The 19,401-nt window shown below is 35.2% G+C and overlaps 1 protein-coding gene across 1 annotated transcript in view; it reads left to right on the forward strand.

The window, feature by feature from the left end:
* Nucleotides 1-19,401, forward strand: part of rasef (RAS and EF-hand domain containing) — a 60,463-nt gene that overhangs the window by 15,771 nt on the left and 25,291 nt on the right. The window contains exons 8-13 of the mRNA XM_088910626.1: nt 2,450-2,613; nt 8,242-8,396; nt 9,255-9,332; nt 10,289-10,478; nt 10,803-10,930; nt 12,003-12,119. Of these exons, the coding sequence (XP_088766752.1) occupies nt 2,450-2,613; nt 8,242-8,396; nt 9,255-9,332; nt 10,289-10,478; nt 10,803-10,930; nt 12,003-12,119 (832 nt within the window). The remainder of the gene's footprint in view (nt 1-2,449; nt 2,614-8,241; nt 8,397-9,254; nt 9,333-10,288; nt 10,479-10,802; nt 10,931-12,002; nt 12,120-19,401) is intronic.

A 19,401-nucleotide genomic window follows, 5' to 3' on the forward strand; every position in this document is an offset into this window, starting at 1 on the left:
AAAATTCCTGAAGTACCCACACCTTTGGCAAACAGAAAGTAGATAACATGAAAGCATAGGTCTACGTCACTAGCCTTGTACAATGAAGGCCTAAGAACGGTGCTATTCCTACCAACACAGGGAATTATATATTGCGTTAACACTTCCTTGGAAACCAGCACAAATGTGAATTACTTATGACATAGTTACAGTACATAGCAGAGGAATGTTGGGTTACACCCAAAGCTTGAATTTCCCGATCTTGGATGTACAGTATAAGGGAAGAAAAGTAAGAGTCATACTCAAAGGGAAAAGTTGTAATGCAGAATAAATAATAAAAAAATGTCCATTTTGAGTAGAAGAATAAAATTATCTTGTTTTCTATAACAAGACCTACAGTAGTTGCCCAGTAATCATATTTTGTAGGAACTCAAAATGAAATCATACAGCACCAATTCATTTTGAACTGCCTTTGTAGAGTAGAGCTATCCTGACAATATGTTTTTTATAGAATGGAATTTCTAGCTAAGTAACACTTTATAAAGTACTTTAAATTACTTTATATAGTATAGTATGGAACCAAGGAAGCACTTCATCATGCATCTTTAGATACAGTAGGTCCTGGATTTTGGTATTCAAAGCCATTTTTTCTTGAACATTAAGGATGAGATTTCCAAAAATATTTTTTTTCTGTTGTTGCTATTAAATATAACTATAGTGCAGTAAAATGTTCATGTATACATTTAATTGAATACTTCTATCTGGAATGCAATTGTTTTCACGGGGTGCGTAAAAATGCTTAACTTCACTCAGCACCACCTCAAACTAAAACACTACATAACTGAAGATAGTGTTGTGTTTTTTAAAAAAGGAACCAAGATGTAAGTTAGGATGAGGAAGCATTTTCCCAACATTTTCCTCCAATAATTGTTTTAGATACAAATTGTAAAGCTTAAGTGTACTGAAAAAGGTGTGTGTATGTGATAGAATTACTGTCTGATAACTAATCTCTGCTTTAACAGTAGGAAAAGAAGGGAGAAGAATATTCAGACTTTAGTCTGGACAGCCTTTAGTTTACTAATAGTCAGAAGTCATCTGCAAATCGTTACCTATCTTAGGAAGCTCTGTTTTGGTGTCTTGGTCTATACTCAGATTGAATAGATTCAAAATCCGTATTAGATACAAAACAATGATGATGATGACATTTTAATTTAGCTATACTGCCTTTTAGTTTTACAATAAAATACGAACTGAAGACTTAATGGCAGCTGTTTAGTAAATGCAGATCAGGTTTCTTAATACGTTCTGCTTGTCCTAAGCTGATCATTTTTAAGAGCCATTTAGACTGAAAGAAGGTAGCAAATGCTTGAGTAACAAATTTAGGAGTATGATATGCTGAGATAGTTGGAACAATGCAAAAATCTAAACTAGAAAGCCGACAAATTAAAGGCACAAATTAGAGTCTGTGATCAAACAGTTTAGTCGGAATGAGCCTAATAGTGGTCACCAGGACTGTGGATGTGAACTACAACTGTAGATGAGCATTCAGCCCCATCCTCCTTCAAAGACAAAGGAGATGTTATGCTATGATGTTACACTTTGTAAAGTGTATGGAGAAAGGGAAGAGCTGGCAAAAGATAAAACAAATTCTTCTAGGAGCTAGACTCTCCATATGTAGGGCTAGTCTCATTGTGAAGAATCCTTAAGCAAGACAAAATGAGCTTTGGTAAGTGGGTTTTGCAAAATCCTCCACCAAACTAGTTGGGTGGTAAACCAAAATGATCAACAGTACCTCTGTTTAAAATCCAAACACACAAAGGATGTAACATTCTACACAGGACTTATAGTTAAACCAGCATCTTAGTAATCAATGACTCATAAACCAGACAGATTTCTAAGATTTTATTTAGAAAAAATCTAATAAAGATCATTATCAACAGCAACATGTCACACTTTTAAGAAAATAATAATGATTAATTATAATAATAGTATAGTATTATACAGTATATAAGTAGTATTAGTGCTATTATTATAAACTGACTATGATATCCAAGCCTAATAGGGAGATTTTAATGTCAGGAAAAAACGTAAGGAAGTTTTTAACAAATATGTGGTTAGAAAAGTGATTTGGGAGAAAACCCAAAGGGAACAATTCAGTAAACTAAACCTAAAGAACAATGGTTTTTGTCTTAAACATTGAGTGTAAAATGCAATACATGTCTAAAATAATATGTTTTTGTAATTAACATTTTTTCTTACCAGAAAATAACCATAGTAATAGTAATACAGAATTACTATCTGCTGGACTCTACAGTATATTAAACTTCTGGGTCACAGAAAATACAATTTGTGCATTTATAAAAATGAATTTCATTTTCTCCTGTTAGTTACCAGTCCACTCACTGGCAAGTCTTCAGACATTTCATGCTCTGACAGTATTAACCATATTTTCTCCTTTTTTTATTTGCAGGGCAAACTGTCCGGATTGAAAACTGTGTATGTTTGAATGATACCTGGCTTTCCAATATTGGCAGACATTGCCCAAAGAGCCTTACACTGTACCGATGTCAGTCTGAATCCATTACTGACAAAGGGCTAGATGACTTATTTAGGCAGTGCAAGTACTCCCTTAAGGTAAATATATAGAAATTTTACATGTTCTTCTCATCTTCTGAATTTTAAAATTGGATAGTTGATTTATATCATAACTTCATATAACAGTTATGGAATTTTTGTTTACTGTTTCAGACATTATCCTGACAGCTTTGTAATTCTGAGGACAGTATGTTAGATCTCAGATCATTTCACATGCATCCTGGATGAATGGCATTGTTATAAACCAAGTATATTACACTCATCCATGCTTCATTTTCTGTACATTTCCTATTAGCCTAAGGCAGTCAAGTTCTCCAGCAAATAATTCCACCCATCCATCTATTTTCTAACAGCATTATCCAAGTCAGGGTTGTGGAGTAGCAGGTGCCTGTCCCGGCAAACAACAGGCACAGGGCGGAATAAACCCTAGAAAGGTGCCAGTCGATCATAGGTCACACACAGATACTGTACAAATACAGACATGTTCAGTACACACTCACACCAGGGACAATTTTCCCAGAAGTCGACACAGATAGCACCCCTGGAATTGACCCAGGACCTCAGAACTGTGAGGAAGCAATGCAATCATTGTCTCACCATGCAGGCTTCAGGCATTAATCTGATTCAGTAAATCAGATTATTTTGCACTCCACACCTGAATTGAAAACAGTCATAGTGATATTGTACACATGGTTCTCTTTGGTTCTCTGTACATTACTGGATAACTGCATAGCATTCTACCGCTGATCCTGTTTTGGGCTCCTGGACCTCCCTAAACACAATCCTATAGGTACCAATTTTGTGAAGACCTCCTTCTTTGTTTTTTCCTCATGGCAGCATATTAATGAAACTATTTTTCCTTACTAAAACTTAAACCTGTTGAAAATGCTGTTTAGAAAAGCTCCATCATTATTAGAAAAAAAAACTTCTAAGTCCTCTACTGCTTTATAGCTTGCAACTTGGGATTCATCAGAACTCTCAGTCACATCTGAAATATTTACCCTCATACACAGTGATTGTTATTTTTGTGGGATTAGTATTTGTACAGTATGTTCTAGGGTAGGGTTACCATATGTTCAGATTTTCCTGGACGTGTCCTCTATTTTGATCCTTATATCTCTGTCCGGGATGTTTTCAGATATCCAAAAATGTCCAGGATTTCGGCCCCATTATTTTCACCATGAAGAATAATTAACACAAGTTTTAAAGATAGAAAAAGAGAGAGAGAATTTCTTAATTTCTCTAGTTCACTTTGCGATCTAAGTCGTCGTTTAGTTTTCGTCCTGTATGTGTATGATTATGTCATGAGAGAGCGAAATCGGGCGCCAATATCAGTATTTTTTTACTCAGTCTGTGCAGTACAGAAGCATTCCCTTGAAAGGCTCCCTATTTCGTTTCTCGTTTTCCTACCCTCAAACAAAATGCCAAAGCGAAAGTGTAAATTCACAGCAGAACTAAAAAATACATTTCCATGGTTTTGAAGTGGCACAGAAGACTGGGAATCTGAATGTTTGGTGTGTAAGCCTGGTACTTTTGTCTCTGTGGCAAATAAAGGTGTACTTGTCTTACAAACTCATGTTGACTCAGACAAACACATAAAAGCAATTTGAGGAGAGAGTTCCTCAACCACATTAACAGATTATTTTGTAAAATCTGGCAGCAAAACAGAGGATACTGTTATTGCAGCAGAGGGGACATGCATTTCACACAGTAAAACGTAATCACACTTACTTTACCAATGAACATAAAACGTGGGATATTTTGAAAACCCACTCCATCCCGACCCCCTTCCCAGATAAGGCAATAGGAAAGCTCCTCAGGGTGTCCTCTTTTTTTGATGTTCAAATACGGTAACCCTATTCTAGGGATCCAAAATCTTAACTTTTTTGAAGCAAAGAAAGATAGATTCATTGATACTTTTGTACTGTACACGTGGGACTTTACTTTGGGACTTTACCTTTTCTTTTAAAAACAATATAATCAACATATGAAGATCTGTAATTTGTCATTTTGATTTTCAGTAACATGTTTCTATTTAGAAAAGATCCTTTGGTGAGGAAAATCATTGGTGAGGAAGCTGTTAGACTACAGTATATGTTGCTTATATAAATTTGGTGTTTTTGGTAAACAAATTGGTTCCAATTATAGCTGTTTGCCACATAACCAGGAAAAGAAAAATGTAATCTGCATCATCATTTCCTAGAAAAGATTGAGCCTTTCATATTTTGATCTCTTGTAGTATAAAAATATTAGAATAGTGGAAGACTACTTGTCACTGCAAAGCTATTACATAGAGGTATATTGGTACCTATAGGATTGTGCAATTTGACATCAGATATCAATAGCCTTGGGATGTGGGATATTTTCAAAACTAAAACCTTACTAGATGCATTTTACACTTGCAGTACCTGATAGTGTTCCTATTAAGAACTGCTCATTAAAAGGTTTGTATATGACAGTCTTTGTGAAATGGTTGTGGTATTTTCCTATCTGTTATGGAAAGGGCATCTGTACTGCAGAAGACAGATAAGATTAGGAAGAAATGAATGCTAATATACACAGAGTCATTGAAACGATACACAATGTTGTCACTTTGCACAGATGCCACTGCATTTAATTGGAAATAATAATGAAATTATCCTGAAAGTTATTACTTTCTGTATTAAAGTGACTATATTTAAAACATAGTGATTAAATTACTGCACAATAGTTGGCAATAAAACGTTAGCAATTATTTAATTAATATATGTTCATATATACAATCAAGTTATAAATAGGAAATAATATCTTTTGATTTTAAAAGTTTGGTGAGAGTGAAAGTAAAATAAACAACAGTCTAGCTCAGTATTTTAATACACCTCTGTTTTTAGCCACATCCTGCAACTAGAGCACTGAGTAAACTTTGAATCTTGTATATAATGAATGCACAAGATGAAAGGACCAACCAAAGATTCTGCTAATGTTACACAGACATCTCAATTATCTCATTTTTGAATGTTGTCCAAGAAACAAATGCCAGCTGTTTTTTAGTTTTTGTGATTCGTCTCAGATATGCAAGTCTTACCAATATAAATACTTCTTGCAGATCTTTTAAAAAACTTAAGACATTTGGTTTTTGAAAAAAGAAATAAATAAACAGATGGTTCCTGAATGGATAGGAAAAGGAATGTATATAAAGACAAATGATTAAGGGCATTTAATTGTAGGTGAAGCCTTTTCTGTATGCCTTTTCGGTGCAATGAGTTACTGGTTCATGAAATGGCTGGGCAGAACACACTACCAGACTATATTTATTCATTTCACCTGGTCATATAAAGGGCAGCGTTTAGATAATTTGCTATAGCTCCATAACAAATAGATAATTGAATATTGATCTTTATGGAGGGCTGATACTAAGTCCAGAAAGGTTAGACTATTTAGCAAAGAGCGACATACCTGTAATAACCATTCAAGTTAAATATTTGTATCGAGTAATAACAAATTCAGAAAAGTTAGTGAAGATAATTTATTCATATCAATATTATACACTGAATATTTTTTCTTTCAATGTGTGAACTTTACACAGGAATGACAGAATGAAATATTTTCAGAAAGTGAAATTAATCATTAAGTTCATATCTGAAAAATATTTTAAAATTGTGCAAGGTAGTTCTACCACTGATTGGTCAGGGTTGTGAAATTTTTTAAAAAATAACTTATTTTTAAAGATTTGTGACCGATTAAGGATACAGCTGGAGTCTAATATTTAGTAAATAAAAATATAGCATGAACATTATATTTTTATATCACAAACTCTGTTTTAGAAACCATCTATTTGCCACTTATTTATACATGAATAAGTCCTGTTCTTTCTTATTAATTCAAATGCCTGCAAGTCTAGAATAAACTGAAGAAAGATTAAACCACATTTTGACAAATAAAAATGTTAAATAAAATAAATTTACAGTAGATTTTCAGTTTACGTATTTTGTACTATGGATTTCTGCAAGAGTCATACATAAATATGAAGGGTATGGTAGTAAAGTCTATCACTGTTTATCAGAACAATGTGCAATACACAGTCTAAAGAATATTCCTCCAGTATTAGCTGTTTCAGGAACACACAGAAAATAGAAAAAAAATGAAAAGAACTGAATACAAATGAGGTCTTTTATTCTTTGATGTTTTGCAGCACTTCAGAATCTTCTCTATTATTGGTTGTTATACAATATTAATGGTTGCTATACCAACCCCTGCGTAGTCACCTCTCATGAAAGAGGCCTTTTTATGACTGTCCTGTCTTGCCTTTTTAAGGCAGAAATGCTCTATTGTAGCTTTCTTTATGGGAATACATTAGCAAATGTATTTAGTAAATATTCATTCAATAGGACTGAAATGTTGATGAGGAAATTTAGTGTATATTACAGTGTTCATACACCACTCAACCGCCAACAGAATACATTTGTTGCTGTTTGCATTTTCTGCTAATCATTTAAGTCAGAAAACATTAAAATATTTCAAAATGTAAAAACTAATGAGGGAAAATCAGTAGAAATCTAGAAAACTTCATTAGGAATGCTTCAAATTATTGATGGACACTTCAAAAACATCTTATATTGTCTTCTCCAGTTATGAAGTTTTTTCCGATATTTTTTTTTTTAGTATAAATGATTAATTACTACCCTACATTGAAGGCAGAACATCTGATAATGTGAAAAATATGTATTACACAAAATGAATAGTAATAAAACTTAAGTAAAATACTTTTTAAATAAAAAATACATCCATTTATTTTGTAATGACTTTATCCAAGAGATTGTGGGGGAGCTGGAGGCTATCGTGGCCAGCAACAGCCGCAAGGCAGGATACACCCTGGGTGAGAAGCCAGTAAATTTGCAGAAAATATATACAGTACACTGAAAATCAATCATTCAACCACTCATTGATTGGGCCTACTAGTAAAAATAGGATAATCTTTGTGATTACTTGTAAGAATTAATTTTCAATGCTGTATGTCAACAACTTGTAATTGTTTACAGCCACCCATACAGTACATCCATCTTCTAACCTCTTCGTGCCATACAGGGTTGCGGGTGAGCCAGAGCCTATCTTGGCAAGCAGTGGGCGCAAGGCAAGATACACTGTGGTTGCCAATCCATCACGGGGCACACACAGACACACTCACATCTAGGCATAATTTTTCCAGAAGCCATTTAACCTACCATAATGTTTTTTGATTGAGTGAGGAATCCAGAAAACCCAGAGGAAACAAGTGCAATCACAGAGAAAATATACTAAGTCCACACAGATAGCACCCGAGGTCTGGAATTGAACCCAGGGCCCTAGCGCTACGAGTTAACAATGCCAACCACTGCACCTCCTTGCAGCCCAAGATTATATATATGTTTTCAATATTCTTTAATGGAATATTTGGCTATATATTAAAGATTTTGATTGTTTTAAAATAAATATGTAAATTTATTTTCGAATGCCTTTTTTTAATGTAACAAAAAAAAACTGCTGCTTCTGGACTTTTTAAATATGTGGTTAATATGTGCTTCTCGTGAAGCCTCTGACATTTTGTTTCCCAGAGGGTTCTTTGAACAGCTGCTTTTTCAGTTCTTCAGTCCAAGATGATGTTGTTTTATACACCATGCAATGTAATGTTTCTGTCTGGGGGGACTGCAGGAGCTCAGTGTCACAAGCTGCAATGGACCTAGACTAAGTGGAGATTCTGTGCTGCTCCATTGCACTGCACACTGCATTCAGCTGACATCAGTTGACATCAGCTGGACAGGAGCCACAGATATGGGCGTCCTGTCTCTTGTGAATTCCTGTAATAGGTATGTACTGCATAGAGTACCGAAACATACTGTATATAATAATAATTCTTGCAGCATGTGGTAGTGCATGACTCTGCATTTTTCAGATCTTCGCTGCTTTTTCTTTAAGGCCATTTTTACTAATGTAGTGCATTACTAAATAGTGCATTGTGTAACCCTTATCTGTTTGCTATGAAATGTCTTTATTGAAAAGACACGACTGTTCTTCACACACATAAAAATACTGTAAAAAGCTTGTTAGGATTGTGTGTATATTTAGACAGAGTGTATAAACCTCTGATCTGTTTCCTGAATTCTCACGAATTTTCAGTATCTTGAAGTCACATCTGAAATGTAAAATTACATACATTACAGTATATAAAGTATGAAAAATTAACAATGTGATACAGTACTTAACAAAATTTTATGCATAACATATTACATTAAGGATTTTTTGTTTTAAGAGAATTATGCCTTTTCAGTTAAGTCTTTTTGTCCTGAACTTGCACGTTAAAACTGACCTATTGTGTAATTTTATTGATTGTTTTTTTATTTAACCATTTTATTATTTAACACTAGTGTGAGCTTCTTAGCAAAAGTCATAATTATAAATAATAATTTGTTATTGATTAACTTAATGGGTCATTTTATGGATTATTATCTATGAGTTATAAATAAATCCAATTTGATTATCTATTGTATTTTATGTGCTGTGGACATTTTACAAAGGTTCCTGTATAACATTTTTAAAAAACATATGTCAGCTAGTTTTTCCAATGTAATATTTAAATTCATATTTCAATGGGTAACATGTTACAATGATAAAGTACATTTAATAAAATTCAATAATTTAAATGAGTATAACTGTAACATTTTCAGGCTACAAAGTCTCTCCATTAATGGATGCCAAATGACAGATGATGCTCTTAAGGGTCTTGTTAAACGACATGGAAAGAGGTATGGTTTTATTTAGCTGTGTCAGTTTGAAAATTGCAGAGGAACAGGTAGATATTAATTAATAAAGTAAAAAGACAACACCCGAAGAATACTGCACAGCTGAAATTTATTTTTTTCTGTTTTCCTTTTACTTTTCAGCTTTTCAGCATGGGATTAACCTTTTGTTTCTTATCAGTATGTATTTACAGTAGATGAATAATTAAGGATAATAAAAGGTACTTCAGGGTACATGAATATTTCCAAATCTTTTATTTTCTTACAGGAACACCAATAATCATAAGATTTTAATCACAAGGTTTTTAATCTATTACAATGTAAAACATAAAACATACTGTAATAGAATTAAATTAAAACAACACAAGAAAAAAAAACAGGCATTATTTTTGCTTACTAATTTTTACTTATTTTTTGTATTTTTTGTTTGTATTTGTTGTATATACAGTACAATAATCATTTAATTATATTATATGAACAGAATAAGGCATATTTACACGATTAAGGTTTTTTTCATTCATACTGCTGGTTTTTCTTCTTTTTATCCTTTATTTGCAATCAAATGTCAATCAACTTGACTGGTTGCAGCTAGCTAATGGCATAACCTGCCAGGTCTGCCTACACTCTGGGTCTTTTCTATTTGAGGCATTTAGGAGACAGTTAACTGCATTTTAATAAAAGATATTTGGCAAGTTCTTGTCAGGTAACAAGTTCTTGGTAAGCACCTTAATGTAATTAAGGAAAACAAATACTAAATTTGCTAAAAAAAAATATTAGTGTATACACTTAACTGCAGTGTTTACTATAGTATTGCACAAGCAATACACAAGTCATGTCTTCTTCTCTAGAAAATTAGTTTTAAATTATTTTGAAAAGAGAGACTATTTTGTATTGTACAGTATACTTTCTATATTGGACTTTACGTGAAAGAAAACGCATTACAAATGTGTATTATTCCCCAGTCTCAACAGGTTAGAGGCTTTTGGATGCCATGCCCTCAGTGCTAAGTCTATGAGTTCTTTGGCTGATGAATGTCCTAATCTGAGGGTTTTGAATATTGGTCAAATCCCAAAGATTACAGATGTCTGTTTGACTCACATGATTCCCTGTTTCAAACATCTGACTTCAATAAATGTAACAGGTATTAATGTGGTAAGTGTTTGCCTTTCAGAATTATTAAGGAATGTTTAATAGAATTTTTGCTTGGTTTGATTCCTTTCCAAATAGAACAATCTGTCTTGATGATCTGTCCTCTTTGCAGGATAGAGGACATCAGTTACTAAATACTGTATGTCAAATCTGGTAGTATTTGGGAAAATAAATGTCAAAATGGAATAAAAGAGTCAGATAGAAATCCATAAACTATACAGAAAATAAACTCTAGAATCCTAGCTTTCCATTTGTAGTCTGCAAATTAATTAAAATTGTACTATATAATTAATTTTAAAATACTATATGCTCTGTTTTCTACTACAGGTACAAGACAGGATTGTCCATTGCATTGTAAAGCATTGCTCTAAATTGGATAGCTTAACTCTTAGCTCCTGTCCCTGCGTCACAGATGTGAGCTTGGTGGAGGTTAGCACCTATCTGCCCACCATTCGGTAAGATACAAACCTCTGTATAGGATTGAAGTATCATCAAGCAGACAGCTTCAGAATTAAATAAATAAGTATTTACACCATGTGATTTAAGTTTACAAAAAATGTAGAGGTACAGTTTTCTACATTCTACAGAGGTACTACATTTACTACAAACCTGCATTTCACTTACTATACATTTGGAAAAAAAAATATTTTTAAAATAGTTTAATAATATTTATAACAATTAAAAAATTACTAAATAAAAATGACAGTGTATTGTGCCAATAATAACATAAGAATTTAAAGATCTAAAAGTCTTACAAATAAGAGGGGGTCATTCAGGTAATGTTTCAATTGGTTTAATTAAGCATTTACAGTACTACTAATTCAAAATCATGCTTTCATCACTGTCAGTATACACAATAAGATAATTTTGTCGAAGCTGTTCTAGTTCTGGATGACAACAACCACTAATTATACCAGTTAGAGAAATATTAGGTATAAATGTGCTAGTCTTATTGCCTCCTGAACTTTGCATTTCCCATGGAACGTGATGGGATAAGCTGGACATTAGAATAAAAAAGAAAACAGCATAACTAGCATAAATATGTTCTTAGGAGATTACTGCATTCAACTATATAAACAGATCAATTATATAGTGCTACATTTGTGTGACAGAATTGATTACATATAAGAAGGAAACTGATAAAAGTTCTGCCAAAAACAATGGCAAAACATAAATTGTTGCAAGTTCTATAGTGAATTTATTCACTAGAAATTGTTTATACTGATTCATGCTCTTGACATTGTTTTTCTGGAGAAGGATTGCTTCATAGTATTCTCTAAATTAAATCTTTACCATAAAGCTCTCATTACTCATCTATTAATATAAATATAAAAAGTTTCTGTTTCATTTTCAAGTTCCCAAATCCCCCGACTGACACAATGTTGAAGCATACAGTGACCAGAATGAGAAAGTCAAATTTCTCAAATTAGTATTGCATTTACAGTAATGACATAAAATAATGGTAATTCCATAGGAATGCAATTTTCTAGCTGGGATGCTTAAATCACTCCCTTTGTTCTGTGACAGGTATTTTGATGTTAGTGGCTGCAGGAAAGTTACTGACACAGGAGTGCAAGCAATAGCTCTGACCTGTCGCCATCTACAGTACCTGGACCTCAGTTCAACTGGGACCGGCAAGAGGGGGTAAGAGACGGTTTACTGGTCACCTCCTCAGCTGCTAGGTGGCTGAGGTGGCTTTAAAATAACAAAGCTGTGATTTTAACAGTGGCATCCCATTACCATTGTTTCTTTGCAACATCCTCCCTTGTTTTAAAGTTGAAAGGTGTCTGAGACAAAAAATTAATACACTTAGCATTTTATTCTTGGCTCACTAATTACTCAAAAAAAATGTGGAGGGCCAGAAATGTCTTACTAAACATTTTAAAATATTATCCTTTCAAAATTTTGTACAATATTTATAAAATATTTAGTTGTACTTTACAAATTGTTGGCAGAGAGTATGGTTTTTGATTACAGCATGCAGAGTTAATAAGAGGGCACTCTTTCATCACAGTGTCATTTATTCAGCTTCATACACAGGATAAGACATACTAATTAAAATACCTCTTTGAGAACAACCAAGGAAGGACCTGTTTCCATCCAGTTCCAACTATATTTCCTAAATTGTAGCACATTAGAACACTACACTGTGGGCTTTATTTCACCATAGTAACAGCTCATTTCCAACTCTTTCATATTTTCAGTAATTAAATGAAGTTCATAAAGTAGAAACTCTGCTATTCTGCTATTTTCACCTATAATCACATCACTATAAATGTGAACCAGATTCTTCTCCCCTGTGACTACTGCAACTCTCCACCATCTTTATTCCACTGCCCATGCAGCTTACCTGGGTGGGTCATTCGTATAGCCAGGTGTTACCACTAAACCTTTAGTCTTTAGTTACAATAAAAACATTCTAAACAACTTTTGCATTATACTTGGGTTGTCTGAAACTACTGAAATAATGTTATTAATATCTATACATGGTTCCATCTTTTATTGTGATTTTATTTACGGTGATTTTAAATGTCTATATTGAACACATTGTTTAAACATTCACTGTCTATGCTGGAAACAATATGTCAACTTTTAGATTTAGTAACTGGTGGAACCCCCTTTAGCATCAATGACCTTAACCAAAAGTTTCCTGTAGCTGCTGATTAGTCCTGCACATTGGTTTGGGGGTATTTTGGCCAATCCATTAATATGTTTGGGATGTCTTGCATGAACGGCTTGCTTCAGGTCATGTCGCAGCCTTTCAATGGGGTTAGGGTCAGGACTCTGACTTGGCCATTACAAAATGCAACATTTTCTCTGTTAAAGCCATTTTGTTGTAGATTTACTCCAGTGTATAGGATCATTGTCATGCTTCTATTAAGCTTCAGATCACAGGTAGATACCCTGACATTTTCCAGTAGAATTTGCTGATGTACAGTAATTTGGAAATCATTGTTCCCTTAGTGATTGTAGGCCATCCGAACTCTGTGGTGGCAAAGCAGCCTGAAACCATGATGCTTCCTCCACTGTTTAATGTATCAAATGCTTCATAGCTGGGACCAGGTTTTTGTGTTGGTATGCAGTGATTGTTTTTCCTCCAAACATAATGTTGTGTATTTCTGCCAAAAAGTTCCACTTTTTCTCATCTGTCCATGGAAGGCTGTTCAGGTAGCATTGTGGAACATCCAGGTGGTCTTTGGCAAACTTAAGAAAGGCTGCAATGTTTTTTTTTTGGAGAGCAGTGGTTTTGTATGCCCAGTGCACACCACTCTTGTTCAGCGTTTCTCATGGACTCATGTGCACAGTTATTAGCCATTGCAAGAGACGACAGCATATCTTTAGCTGTTACCCTCCTTGTGCATTGTACAGCTCACTCTGCAGTGTTTTTTTGTTGGATGACCACCCCAAGGGGAGTAGTAATGGAACTGAACTTCTTTCATTTGTACACTATCTGACTGTGCATTGCTGGAGGCCTAAATTCTTTTGTACTCTTTCCAGCCTCATGAGCATTGACAACTCTTCTTCTAAAGTCCTCTGAATAAAACTCTTTTGTTCTGGTGCATGTTTCACTTCAACAAATCTGTGTAGTGAATGTAACATCTCAGCTGGATACAGCAGCACAGGTGGTGATTTGTCAGGTCCCAAGCGTGAGAGATCGGAGAGTGAAAAGTGATAGGCGATAATGAAATAATTGATTACTGGTTGGCAGGGCTTAATCAGCCTAGGTCAGTCAGTATTGGGAAAGAAAACAAATGTGGAGGAGCAATGGTCCCAGGAAAAGCTGGATAACTGCATCCCTGGTGAAGAGAGGCTGATAAAAACATCCCGTCGGTCAAATAAAGGGAGTCTTGAGTACGGAGAAATCGAATAGTGAGACCCCTGAAAAGGGATCCAAACGGGCTCTGAAGGGCAGCCCTCAGGAGATCCAGGGGTGCAGGTCAGCAAGCTTGAAGGTCAATGCGGTGACCAGTGAAAAGAATAAGGGCAGAATGGAGTGTGGCCTTGAATCCAGGACTCCTGCTTCAGGCAATATGGAGAGCAGGCAAGGAGCTAAGGATGGTGTGCCGGGCGATGTTGGAGCGGAGGCTACTGCACCAGTGATGCTGAGCTTAGAGCTTAGAGCTGAAGCTGCTGCACAGTGCGAAGTGCTGTATTAAAACCGAAATTGCTGCCAAAAACTGTCCACCGGTCGGTGACAGGGAGCCTTGGGTATGGGAGAAACTGAATGGCAAGCCTCCTGGGAATGGACCCTGATGGATTTGAAGGGCAGGCTTGACGCTGGAGAGACTGCTGTGCAGAGTGAAGTGCTGGCTTGAAACCAAAATTGTCAAGCAGAGCAAAATGCTATCTGCCAGTGAGGAAAACCCAGGGTGAAATGAAAAATCAAAGCAGCTCCTCGCCTTTAAATAGAAAGGAAATTGCTAATTAACATGGATCACGAAAAGGGGATCTGTTCAGGGCAGCAAACCCTGGAGAACCATGAGCCCTTGTGAGACTGTAACAGTTTCCTAGGGCAACCACCAGCTGAAGGATGCTGTCCTGACAGTGAAGAGCAGACTGTGTTTTTTTATAGGGCAGGGCACTTGAAGTTCATACCTGAATGTCTCATTGATTGGAACTCCTAATTGGAACTCCCAATTCCAATTACCCCCTTAAATAGAAATCATTATCCTAAAGGTTCCCATCCTTTTTCCAGCTTAGAGAGTGAATGCTGAAAGTTGTACCCAAGTACATTTGGGTATGTTTGTGAACATTTTTGTATCATTTGCTTCATTTTGATACATTTGTGAACATTAGGGTACATTCAGGAATATTTTGGATACATTTTGGTAGCTTTAAGTACCTTTAGGTACATAGTTTGAACCATTGGGTACATTACTGAACACCAGGGTACATTTGTGAACACATGGGTACAGTTGTACTCAAACTATTCAGAAATGTACAGTATCCACATCTACCAAAATGTACCCGTTCTCAAAAGTATGCCAGTGTACCCAAATGTTCAGAAAGGTACCAAAATGTATCCAGTTGTCCCCAGATGTTCACAGATATACCCAAATGTACATCTGGGTACAGCTGAGTACGTTTGTGAACATCTGGTAAATTTGGGTATCTTTGTGAACATTTAGGTACATTTGTGGACCTTTGGGGTACATTTGTGTACAGTGTGTGATTTGGACATATTTGTGAACAGTAAGCTACAACTGGTAACATTTTGGTACTGTACATTTATGAAGATTTGGATACATTCAGGTACAGTATATTTGCTTACAGTTGTGAACAGTTGGGTACATTTTGGTGGATTTTTGTACATTTGAGAACATTTGAGTATATGGGTGAACATTTGGGTACATTTGGATACATGTGTGAAGAGTTGGGTAGATTTCAGTAGATTGTTGCCTAGATCCCTTCCCTACGACATTATTCAAAGCTTACCTCTCTGTCATCTGTACGCTAATAATCAATATCATCAACAGTTCCCTTTCGCTTTGAGCTATGGCTCAAATACAGTGGTTGTCTGAATTCAGTACAAGGCTAAGGCTTGATTCAGATATATGCAGTATGAGTCACTATTTGTTAGCATAGCATTGAGTCATATATTCATTTCATATTTATCCATTGCAGTGTGTGCCTCCTGGCTAATTACTGTTACAGAAGCCTGGAATGTGTGAAACTTAGTTTCTGCAAAGATGTCTCTGAGGATGCTGTTAAAAAACTGTGCAAAAACTGTAAAAGGTAACAACCGTTTATGTATATGTGCATTTTCCTTCTTTTTTTTACAGAAGTTTAAATTGTTTAAAATGTTTCAAAAGAACTTTTAAATAACTTTCAATGTTTATACATTTAAATCAGATCATCTTATATGCAGCAAAGATCAAGTTAGAAACAATGATTAGCTAAATATAGAATGGATATCAGTCACAATATCCAAGCTAGTAACAGTAAGATAGTCTTTCATAAAAATGACCCACTCATCAGCATAATAGAGACACTTACAATTTCTGTGACAAATGTGATTATTTGCTCAGCCTTGTACAGTATATAGAGTCAATGCAGGAGTCACTGCTCTGGCTCAACATAAAAGAACTATATAAAGAAACGTTCATAGATTGAACAGCAATTTCAATCGAATGCAAACCTGGTAAAACAAAAACCTTTAAGATTTAATTAGCTGTTTGTCAATTTTGAAGTGCAATCCTGTGTACAGTATTTTTCAATTGATGGATAATTAGCATGTACTTGGGGTATTTCAGCAGCAAATGCTGCAGTGTTTACATGTCAACTAGAGGGCATACAGCTAGCTGCCACACCACCTAAGCCTGCAGCTATCCAGCTAATGACACATGATAATGTTTTGAGAACAGCCACATGAACTATAACTAACTAACCCCACCCAATTAAAAAGGCACTCAACCAAATTATCACTGGTACTGGGAATGTCCCAACAATGTATACATATGTACATCTACTCAGAGTGCATTTAAATATACATAACTTAGAATCTGCATAATTCCTTAGTCTTCCTATCCATCCATAGCCAACTCATGCTATAGTAAGGTAAGTTTGAGCCTAAACCAGGAGACACAAAGGATGAGGTGAAGAATCTAAAATGGTACCACAATATCTTTACTGAACTGGGTGTAAAAAAATAATAAACAAGACATAAGCGGGAACTGTAGTGGAATGACCAGCTCTGCCACTCCTCCCAGTGGAACCACCACCAACACACACACTCCTGAATGTAAAACTTTGTAAAAAGCACTTCTATTTCTTTCATGCTGAAAAGAAAAGAAAGGAAACACAACTATGGAGCCTTCTTCACACCGGAACATTGTGTTTCCTTTCTTTTCTTTTCAGCATGGAATAAACCTGTTACCTGTTCCTTTGCAGCCTACACATGCTGACGCAGCTCCCTACTTCAACTACAGTACTTCTATTTCTTTTGCCAGGCTGAAGCTGCTTCACCTCTATGGCTGTCACGGCATACACAATGTGAAGGGCATCAGGGAAGTAAATCAGAGGATTGAAGTGCATTATGATCTTTCAATCAACACATCATTCCTAAAGAAGATTTAAATGTCGTAAAAATGTGAGAAAAGGATATGAACATCACTTAAATACAGTGATTACCACTTGCCATACCTATTAGTCACAGCTTAAATATTTGTAAATAGTTGCCTTATATTATAGCTTACAGTAAAGCCTTGTTAAAGCCTTTATTGAATCTTAGTTTCTTGTTTTAAAAATAGATGTGACACTGACATACACATTTATGTTTTAAATGTAATAAATATGTTTTTTAATTTGAGTCTTTAATTATGGAAATATGTTTGCCATTGATTTACTAAGCATGCTTGTGGACACTGGCGTATCTGTGCACATTTCAAAGTGTTCTAACAATACTGGCCTCCACATGAAAAAGGTTAACAACCCATCCTATATAATGCTTTTCTTAAAGGTGGTAAGCAAAGCTTTTGTTATTAATCTCTCACAAAACCGCTGTATCACCAGACCTTAAGTTCATAGAAAAACATATGGGACAAATATGGTGTCTGTGTTTACCAATGTCAACAACTAATGTGAACCTTGGTCCGGTACAGTTGTGAGAAGAAGTTTGATATGATCTTCATCAAAGTCATAATAATAAATAACACAATGTTTAAGCATTCACTGCCTATGCTGGAAAAATATGTGAACCTCTAGGATAATGATCTCTGTTAAAAGAACAGTGTGAGCCATGTGGTATATTCCTGATTCTCTCAACATTTTGTATAGCATAATGTTTCCTGTTCTCAGTTTTATTTCTGTACATTATACTTACTAGCACTTACATACAGTGTCATTACCTTTAAAAGTCCATGTCTTTTCCTTCTGGTAACAGTAATTTAATACATCATTCATTTAATACACTTTTGCGAATGAGGCCCTTAAATGCCACGTGCCACAGCTGTATCACTGAATTATTCAAATACAACTGACATCCCATCTAAAGCTTTTCGTAATGATGGTACTATGTAAATAAGTCCATTTCCAAAGGGTTCCCAAGAAAAACCCACTACACCAAAGAAGTACACCAAAATCACTGTGAAGAGTAACATCTACACATACTGCTATAAATGTATCACCACTATGTGTCTTATTATTTGTGTAATTCATGCTGACCAAAATGGATATGGATATACAATATGGATTGTATGGTTTATAATAAAATATAATAAATAATAAAAGTATTTTATTTACTGTATATAACAGGGGCTCCCCCTCCACCAATGTGCAGCACCCACCTGGATGATGCAACAGTAGCCATAGTGCATCAGTACGCTCAACACACACTAGCTATCAGTGTGGGGGAACAGAGTGATGATGCCAATTCATACAGTAGATGGGGATTATTAGGATATTATTGGAAAAGGCCAAAGGACATTTGGCCAGGGCACCGGAGTAACAACCCTACTCTTCTCACGAAACATCCTGGGATTTTTAATGACCACAGAGAGTCAGGACCTTGGTTGTACTTCTAATCCAAAGAATGGCACCTATTTACAGTAAAGTGTCCTCCACCTGGTACAGGGCTTACACCACCTACTGGCCCCACTAACACCTCTTCCAGCAGCAACCACAGTTTTTCCCAGGAGGTCTCCCATCTAGGAACAGGCCAGGTTCGCATCTGCTTAGCTTCAGTGGATTGCCAATTGTGAATTGCAGAGTGACATATCTGCTGGAAATTTATTTACATATGTTTTTTAAATTTCATCCTGTCATTCTTTTGTTACTTAAACTTTTGTCCTTTAATCACACATTTATTTAGATTACATTCATTTTACCAGTGAATGTTATGTTTTAAATCACATCTCAATATTTTTTTCACCTGTTAACACAGCAAGGGTCAGTCAAATTTTTGCTTCATTCAGCTATTTAATTATAT

The sequence above is a fragment of the Atractosteus spatula genome, chromosome 3 (genome assembly GCF_055471065.1).
Source record: "Atractosteus spatula isolate fAtrSpa1 chromosome 3, fAtrSpa1.hap1, whole genome shotgun sequence".
NCBI lineage: Eukaryota > Metazoa > Chordata > Actinopteri > Semionotiformes > Lepisosteidae > Atractosteus > Atractosteus spatula.